The 10,116-nt window shown below is 43.8% G+C and overlaps 1 protein-coding gene across 3 annotated transcripts in view; it reads right to left on the reverse strand.

Moving 5' to 3' along the window:
• Positions 1-10,116, reverse strand: part of cep89 (centrosomal protein 89) — an 83,037-nt gene extending 72,921 nt beyond the window's left edge. For all 3 annotated transcript variants that reach the window (XM_034287065.1, XM_029114122.2, XM_034287066.1), the window contains exons 1-5: positions 10,002-10,116; positions 9,846-9,914; positions 6,525-6,631; positions 5,117-5,266; positions 4,692-4,905 (exon numbers count right to left, since the gene is read on the reverse strand). In XM_034287065.1, the coding sequence (XP_034142956.1) occupies positions 4,692-4,905; positions 5,117-5,266; positions 6,525-6,631; positions 9,846-9,887 (513 nt within the window). In that variant the 5' untranslated portion in view covers positions 9,888-9,914; positions 10,002-10,116. The remainder of the gene's footprint in view (positions 1-4,691; positions 4,906-5,116; positions 5,267-6,524; positions 6,632-9,845; positions 9,915-10,001) is intronic.

The following is a 10,116-nucleotide window of genomic DNA, read 5'->3' on the forward strand; positions in this document are numbered from 1 at the left end:
ACCAATAGAACACAGTGTCTTAATTAACATAAGCCTCTCTAACGAGGACACGGTGCAGTGTGCTGTAAAACAGGGCAGCCATCTTGGCTCTTTGCTGTATTCTATTTGTACAAATGACCGTCCACTGTCCTTGTATTCAGCCTGTGTGTCTATGTAATAATAATAATAATAATAATAATAAAAATAAAAAAATATATATATTTCTTGTACAATTACACAAAGTGCTTTACACACAATAAAAATAGAAATACATTAAAATAATTAAAATACATATAAAAACATATAATTTAAATTAAATAAAGGAAGTAAAATCACAATGAGAAAAGGTTTTAGGTAAGATTTAAAGGAATGCACTGACATAGCATCTCTGACATTCTGTAGTAGGCTGTTCCAGAGTCTAGGGGCCCATATAGCAAAGGCCCGGTTCCCTTTAGTACCCTGAGAACACAACATTACAAAGCTAACACAGTTAGGAACATAACTGTAGCCCTTAACATGTAGCTTCTGTCTGTTTTTGAATGGATATGAAATATGGTAAAATATTCCACAAACTAAACGATCTTAAAGCTAATGCAGATCTATATTATCTATTGAATAATGTTGATATAGAGCAGGGGGACCGGAGGGTGTGTTCCAACTATAGGGGGATCACACTTCTCAGCCTCCCCGGGAAAGTCTATGCCAGGGTTCTGGAGAGGAGAATACGGCCGATAGTAGAACCTCGGATTCAGGAGGAACAGTGTGGTTTTCGTCCAGGCCGTGGAACACTGGACCAGCTCTATACCCTCTACAGGGTGATGGAGGGTTCATGGGAGTTTGCCCAACCAATCCACATGTTTTTTGTGGATTTGGAGAAGGCATTCGACTGTGTCCCTCGCGGCATCCTGTGGAGGGTGCTTCGGGAATATGGGGTCCTGGGTCCCTTGCTAAGGGCTGTCAGGTCCCTGTACGACCGAAGCAGGAGCTTGGTCCGCATTGCCGGCAGTAAGTCAGACTTGTACCCAGTGCATGTTGGTCTCCGGCAGGGCTGCCCTTTGTCACCGGTTCTGTTCGTAATTTTTATGGACAGAATTTCTAGGCGCAGCCAGGGGCCGGAGGGTGTCAGGTTTGGGGACCACACGATTTCGTCTCTGCTCTTTGCGGATGATGTTGTCGTGTTGGCCCCTTCTAACCAGGACCTTCAGCATGCACTGGGACGGTTTGCAGCCGAGTGTGAAGCGGTGGGGATGAAAATCAGTACCTCCAAATCCGAGGCCATGGTCCTCAGTCGGAAAAGGGTGGCTTGCCCACTTCAGGTTGGTGGAGAGTGGCTGCCTCAAGTGGAGGAGTTTAAGTATCTAGGGGTCCTGTTCACGAGTGAGGGAAGGATGGAACGGGAGATTGACAGACGGATCGGTGCAGCTTCTGCAGTAATGCGGTCGATGTATCGGTCTGTCGTGGTGAAGAAAGAGCTGAGCCGCAAGGCGAAGCTCTCAATTTACCGGTCAATCTACGTTCCTACTCTCACCTATGGTCATGAGCTTTGGGTCATGACCGAAAGGACAAGATCCCGGATACAGGCGGCCGAAATGAGCTTTCTCCGCAGGGTGGCTGGGCGATCCCTTAGAGATAGGGTGAGAAGCTCGGTCACCCGGGAGGAGCTCAGAGTAGAGCCGCTGCTCCTCCACATCGAGAGGGGTCAGCTGAGGTGGCTTGGGCATCTGTTTCGGATGCCTCCGGAACGCCTTCCTGGGAAGGAGACCCCGTCCCACCAGGAGGAGACCCCGAGGAAGACCTAGGACACGCTGGAGGGACTATGTCTCCCGGCTGGCCTTGGAACGCCTCGGTGTCCCCCCGGAAGAGCTGGAGGAAGTGTCTGGGGAGAGGGAAGTCTGGGCATCCCTGCTTAGACTGCTGCCCCCGCGACCCGGCCCCGGATAAGCAGAAGAAGATGATGATGATGATGATGATGATGATATAGAGCAGGTTGATGAGACTCATGTAGGGTGCAGACAATCTCATTTGGTCCAAACATTTACAGATCTAGTGGATACCAGGATAAAGGTCTTGTTTACATTACAGGTGAGAGAATAAATGTTTGCATGATCATTCCTGTAGTGTTTGAATTCCCACCAGCAGGTTACTCACATAACATCCAGGATTATGGCCGTCAATCGCAGGAAATTCGTGTTACACGCGTGCGCACTGAACAAAAACATGACACAGTTTTCTTCACACATGCAAAACTCCAGGTGGGCTTCTGTCGAAAATGTGTCGCACGCTACCCCAGAAGGTCGCATCTCAATCTATCAATATCTGCAAGTTTACACAACAAAATAATCAGGCATCTCGAGTCTTCCTCGATACATCTCAGAAAATGAAGTGTGATGTAAACAAGCCCAAAAAAGGTCAGTGATGAAGCATAACTCTGCTGTCATGACAGCCCTGCAGACCCCAGATTTATCACACCTGGACAACTGCCTGGTTGTATGGTGTATAGCCTTCATTTGCCTGGTTGTATGGTGTATACAGACAGGCAGTGGGTTCTAAGTGGATCAGTGGATTAAAGAACCCCTCCAAGGCACTTCTACAAGGACAAGCAGTGGGTTCTAAGTGAATCAGTCGATTAAAGAACCCCTCCGAGGTGCTTCTACAAGGACAGGCAGTGGGTTCTAAGTGAATCAGTCAATTAAAGAACCCCTCTGAGGTGCTTCTACAAGGACAGGCAGTGGGTTCTAAGTGAATCAGTCGATTAAAGAACCCCTCCGAGGTGCTTCTACAAGGACAGGCAGTGGGTTCTAAGTGAATCAGTCGATTAAAGAACCCCTCCGAGGTGCTTCTACAAGGACAGGCAGTGGGTTCTAAGTGAATCAGTCGATTAAAGAACCCCTCCGAGGCACTTCTACAAGGACAGGCAGTGGGTTCTAACTGAATCAGTCGATTAAAGAACCCCTCCGAGGTGCTTCTACAAGGACAGGCAGAGGGTTCTAAGTTTAAGTCTTATATTATTTTGTCATGAGGGTAGGCAGAAGCTCAGGGGTTTAGAGGGGCTACCAGTGCCAGTTTACAGAGCACATCAACCCTCACACACACACACACACACACTCACTCCCTATAACAACATGTCCATCCCACAATTATACATATTTCAAAGCGTTATGGTTTTAAGTGATATGTGATGTTGTTTCCTGCCGCACAGCGTCCTACTTCTGGGAAACAGGTTCGGGGAAAACAGCAGGCAGCTCCCATCATGTCTGGGACCATGCACATTGTAATTCCATGTTACATCATGTGTACTCAGACACGTTGCTACCAACTGTGGGACTGGAAGGGAATGGGCTGTCAGCTACCGAGGACTGATGGCTTTTTACCACAGACAATTTATAGAACGCTTCCCAAATCTCATCCTGTTCATTACCGAGCCCTAATCCTGCAGACAGCCCAGGGCCCATCTGGCACACATTAATTCCAAGTATTCTGGTTAAACTGCAACAGACACCTGCCTGGCTGTAGTTGTTTAAAGTGGAAACAAGATGTTGTTAGCAGACAGTACTTCTAACCCTACAGCCGTGTGGTGTCTCTCCCAATAGAGGAACAGCTGGATGTACAGCCATATAGTCTCTCTGATTATAGAGGAACAACTGGATGTACAGCCATATAGTCTCTCTGATTATAGAGGAACAACTGGATGTACAGCCATATAGTCTCTCTCATTATAGAGGAACAGTTGGATGTAAAGCTGTGTAGTGTCTCTCTTCCTATAGACAAACAGCTGAATGTACAGCCTTGTAGTGTCTCTCTTCCTATAGACAAACAGCTGAATGTACAGCCTTGTAGTGTCTCTCTCCCTATAGACAATCAGCTGAATGTACAGCTTTGTAGTGTCTCTCTCCCTATAGACAAACAGCTGAATGTACAGCCTTGTAGTGTCTCTCTTCCTATAGACAAACAGCTGAATGTACAGCCTTGTAGTGTCTCTCTTCCTATCGACAAACAGCTGAATGTACAGCCTTGTAGTGTCTCTCTTCCTATAGACAAACAGCTGGATGTACAGCCGTGTAGTGTCTCTCTTCCTATAGACAAACTGCTGAATGTACAGCCTTGTACTGTCTCTCTCCTTATAGACGAACAGCTGGATGTACAGCTGTGTAGTGTCTCTCTCGTCATAGAGGAACAGTTGGATGTACAGCCGTGTAGTGTCCCTCCTTATAGACAGCTGGATGCTTACTTTCTCTCTCAAAAGCAGAAACTTTGACCAAAGAGCTCCATCTAGCGGAATCTTGGTGTAAATGACTGAATGCGGAATGACTGGAAATATTTTGGTCACAAAAGAAATTAACTATTTCTTGGCTTTATGTTAGATGGAGGCTAAAGTTGGCTTTTTTGTGTTTACTGAATGAAGACAACAGAAAGAAAGATGACAGTTTGTCCTGACCGTAGACTACTGAGGCGGTGCTGAGACATCTGACTTCAGGTCAGGGCTGATCCCATATGCCCTACACTCTATATCCTAATTGGCACACTATTCCCTACAAAGTGCACAACCACAATGATCCAATGTCAACAGTAATTACTGCTTAATAAAGAGATTTAGACAAACCCGTAAAATCCTGAGTCCCAGTCAAAATCATTGCTGGGAAAGGGGAACGGGGAAGTTGGGGAGAAGGGGTTGCATTTGAGCAGCTGCTGATTAGAACAGAAACCTGGTCTACCTGCTTTACAGGGTGGGCGTAGAGGTCCTCTCTGTCACTGGAAGACCTCCTCCTTTGGCGATCCAGAGACTGGTACACATGACAGGGTTCCTCATCAGACAGCTCCTCTTGCTCTATGTCCTCCTCCTCATCATCGTCATGCTCATATTTGTCTTCAGAGCGTGCGGGGGAGGGCAAGCGAGGTCGGCAAGAGAGAGACTCTGGCCATTTGTCCCTGAAAGAAGACAGAAGATGTCCCACATATGCTAGACATCCATCCACTCCCTTGTCAATGTGTTGGGAGGTCTGACAAGTCAGGAAATCACATCAGATGTGTGAACGCTGAACCCTGGGACTGGTAGACAATCACTCATTCAGATATCTTGACCTTGGGGGCCAAACGTCCCAAAAGGATCCAGTTGGAAGATTTGCGGGATCAGGACTACCTGGTGTACAGAGCAGTGGTGGCGTAAGGCTCTAAAGTGGTCAGGGCCTGTGAGCAGTCACTCTCTGAGAAGGACCTGGGGCGTCCGGGGGGAACTACGAAGGTCTGACCAATCAACGATGATGACAAGATGGCAGCTGCCAAGGCAGACCTGCAGAAAGGGCATGAAGAAAAGTTAAGGACAGGGAGGACAGAAAATACATTAAAGGCTGGGATGAAAAATAAATCAACAACAAAAGCATGTATCGTGGAACATACTTGTACTGTGCAACCCTAAGGCTGTAGCACTATGTGGATTGGAACATATTTTACTATTCGAATAATATTCGGTTAACCGAAATAAATGTTTTTAAAAACTAGGGATAACACATGAGCGCTTCTTCATAACGCGCGAAGGACAGGGTGTTGTCGTGTAACATCGGCTCAATGACCGTTCGTGTGACAAAAAAGCGCATGCGTGTATGAAGGAAGCAGTGTGGTTGACACGCAAACTACAGAACTAGAAGACAATATTAATCAACACACAACATTGAGATTATTGGATGGAAGAGTCTGGAGAAGTTTTAGTTAGCTAAGCTAGCCAGCGATATGCTATTTGATTAACTCGCCGTTTTCTGCACTCTCAACCGACTTTCGATTCCACAGCTGAAATTTACGTAGCGTTTTGTGGCCAAATATTTTTTCCGGAGGTAACATAAAATTATTAAATATATTCCATCTTCCCAACAATTGGTTAACTTTTATCCACTTGCTAACAGTATGCTAATAACTATATTTTACGTCATTCCGACTGACTACCACTTTCATTGAGGAACGTAAACAACAAACACGTGTGAATTGGGAGCGACTAAAAACGTTATACTTTTTTTTAAATGTCATGTTATATCATCATATTTCAACATTTTTGATTGGAATTTTACAATTATTTAGAAAAATAACATTCAAGTCAATTTATTTCAACCAAAAAAAATACATATACGTAAAAAATAAAATGGGGGTAAATTGAATACACACACAAGTATTTTCGAATACTAAATACATTTCGGGTATTCGAATATTCGACTATCCGTGCCCATCCCTATGTAGCACACATATAAAAGCATGTGTTTTCTGTGGGATGGGTCATAATTCAGCTGGTTTTGGATACTTCCATGTTTCAGTACATCATCATAAAGTCAGGACAACAACGAGAGAAAAGGGAATGAATGACACAGAGAAGGAGAACATGAAAGAGGACAGAAGGAGAGAAAATAGAAAGGGAAAATGGATGAGAGATAATGTTGAAAAGGAGTGTCAAATGAGACCCTATTCCACAGAATGCACTACTATCAAATGCACCTTTGGAAAACAGTAGTGACTCGGTCGGGTGTCATTTGGTGTGTGTGTTAGTGCATGTTCACCATAGGTACCTGGGTCTCTCCGGAGAGGGGTAGGGGCTGCGGGGGGGAGGGGTACGCGGCACAGCTGGCCTGGGTGCAATGGTGGCGGCAGGGACCAAGCCATGAGCTATGTGCCTCTAAACAAACAATCACGAGGAGACCTGGTTACGGGGCGTTAATGACAACACAAGGAATGGGAGGTAGAGGTTACAGACACAGTTTTGATGAGCAGGTAGGTTGACTGAATGACTGAATGTCACAGTACCAAAAAAAGATGAAAAGTCTCTACAATCCATAATGAAAATTAATACTGACTGATCAAGAATAATAGATTTAGGTTAAAATGAACAAGTGATCATGGTATGCTACTTTATTTTTGGTCACCACCATGGCAGGAAAACAATGTGTTATTTACATGTTTCTAAACACTTGGGGATTGTTATGGAGATATATTTCTGCCAAAATGTTTGTACTCACAGCATACAACTCACAAATGTGAGCCATGATCCATAAATACACAGCATACAATCCACACGTGCATACTGTAATCCATAAATACACAGCATACAATCCACACGTGCATACTGTGATCCATAAATACACAGCATACAATCCACACGTGCATACTGTGATCCATAAATACACAGCATACAATCCACATGTGCATACTGTGATCCATAATTACACAGCATACAATCCACACATGCATACTGTGATCCATAAATACACAGCATACAATCCACACGTGCATACTGTGATCCATAAGTACACAGCAGTGAATCCATAAGTGTAAACCATGATTTGTATATACATTAAACACACAAATGCGTAGTTGGAAACGTAAAAGAAAATGCTTGTAACATACGCTACATTACACTATGGGAATTTTCTGCCCTCCTCTATTTGCATTAATTGCACATTTAGTTTTGCCATTTGTACTTTATTTGCCCTCATTGCACATCTATACATTCCACTTGTAATATACATATACTTAATACTTGTAAATGCTAGTACATTTTCTGCCCTCCTCTATTTGTACTTCTGGTTAGATGCTATCTGCATTTAGTTGTACTGTACTTGTACTTTTTCAATGACAATAAAGTTGAATCTAATCTAATCTAATATACACCAATCAGCAAGAACATTATGACCACTGACAGGTGAAGTGAATAACACTGATAATCTCGTTATCATGGCACCTGTCAGTGGGTGGGATATATTTGGCAGCAAGTGAACATTCTGTCCCCAAAGTTGATGTGTTAGAAGCAGGAGAAATGGGCAAGCGTAAAGATCTGACCAACTTTGACAAGGGCCAAATTCTGATGGCTAGACGATTGGGTCAGAGCATCTCCAAAACTGCAGCCCTTGTGAGGTGTTCCCGGTCTGCATGGGTCAGTACCTATCCAAAGTGGTCCAAGGAAGGAAAAGCAGTGATCCGGCGACAGGGTCATGGATGGCCAAGGCTCATTGATGCACGTGGGGAGCGAAGGCTGGCCTGCGTGGTCCGATCCAACAGATGAGCTACTGTACCTCGAATTGCTGAAAACCTTAATGCTGGTACTGATAGAAAGGTGTCAGAACACACAGTGCATCTCAGTTTGTTGCGTATGAGGCTGCGTAGCCGCAGACCAGTCAGGGTGCCCATGCTGACCCCTGGCCACTGCTGAAAACACCTACAATGGGCACGTGAGCATCAGAACTGGACCACGGAGCAATGGAAGAAGTTGGCCTGGTCTGATGAATCACGATTTCTTTTAGATCACCTGGATGGCCGGGTGTGTGTGTGTCTTACCTGGTAAAAACATGGCACCATGATGCATTATGGGAAGAAGGCAAGCCGGCGGAGGCAGTGTGATGCTTTGGGCAATGTTCTGCTGGGAACCCTTGGGTCCTGCCATTCATGTGGATGTTATTTTGACACGTACCACCGACCTGAGCATTGTTGCAGACCATGTGCACCCTTTCATGGCAACGGTATTCCCTGATGGCATTGGCCTCTTTCAGGAGGGTAACTTGACCTCCAAATTCCCTAGATCTTAATCCAATCGAGCATCTGAGGGATGTGTTGGACATACAAGTCCGATCCATGGAGACCCTACCATGCAACTTACAAGACTTAAAGGATCAACTGCTGACGTCTTTCTGCTAGATACCACAGCACACCTTCAGAGGTCTAGTGGAGTCCGTGGCTCAACGGGGTCAGGGCTGTTTTGGTGGCAAAGGGGGGACCTAAACAATAATATAATGTTATGGCTGATTGGTGTATACGTATACTTATATATACTTATATATACTACTACAAATAAACACTTACTACTCAAATACATAACTTTAGTTCGACTTTCAGGTGCCTAAGCATTTGCACAGTACTGAATATTGGGCCCTCAATAAAAAAAAGTTGCCAGTTTTGTTGGGCAAATGTCATTACACACCAAAAAGAACTTCCAGAAAAAAAATAAAACATTGAAAGCAACATTCATACTCTAATGTCTTGGCTGTAAATTTTTTCGGTTGGATATGTATCACTTTCATGGCTAAGAGGTTTAGAAAATAGTTAATTATTTGCATCAGTCCAGACTGCATTGTTAATAATTCTGTTTCCTCCCCCTTCAGATCTTCCCCAATGGCTTTTGAGACAGTTCCAATACGTTTAACTTATTCCCATGATTTTTCACATCTAGGGGGACTTGATCCCTTAATCTAGCCCTCTGATGCAGTATATTAGTAGTAATGTGTATTATAAAAGTTAACACCATATTACAGTTTCACAAGGCAGATCAACAAAGAAAATGCACAGCTCCCAATACGCGGATCCCAATACGCATTATTTAATTTCAAAAACATTTAAATTAAATACCAATTAAATTGGAGCAGCACGAAGTTTTACCACGGCAATCAGTTTTCAGGATTCAAACCACCCGGTTAACAAGAGTCGTGCGTAATGCACAATGGTATTTCAGTAAAAGGTGTACTTTATACTTAGCATCAACTCCTTTTCATGTACATTGATGACATAACAAGGTACCGTCGTGCTTGAAGGTTAAAACATAATGTTCGTGATTCAAACGCAACAGGAATACAGTAAGTGGAAGAACCATAGAAGCTATGTCCTTAACTTCAGAACTAAGAGATAACAATAATTGTAAGCTTGCTCAGATCAGATCATATTATCATCTTCATTGTTATCACATACTTAGCTAGTATTACAGTAATAGCTGGAGTCACGTCATGAAAAAAAAAATGCAAACTCGGAAAAGCAGAAAGGCAAGTTGGTTGCTTAGGTATTAACGTAACAAGACTACAGTATCTAGTACCACTGCTGAGATTGAGAAAAACTTAAACTTCACTTACAAATGCTTTTTTTTCGCTTCTCCTGAAGCTAAATTTTGACATCCTGTCCTGATGAATGTATGCTTGACTCTGTTGGAAAGAAGATGTTATTGATGTTTGTTTTGAGACTCTAGCTATAATAATTAGGCCTGCTGTAGTAGTTAGCTAGCTACGAACCTATAATAAAAAATGAAGTATGTTCTCGATATTCTTTATTCAAACCGCACTCAACAAGCGTTAGATAGCTTTGCAGAAGCCAGCAGAGCTACCCTACTCGTATCCAGACGCTTTG

This window comes from Esox lucius, chromosome 17, assembly GCF_011004845.1.
Source record: "Esox lucius isolate fEsoLuc1 chromosome 17, fEsoLuc1.pri, whole genome shotgun sequence".
Lineage (NCBI taxonomy): Eukaryota > Metazoa > Chordata > Actinopteri > Esociformes > Esocidae > Esox > Esox lucius.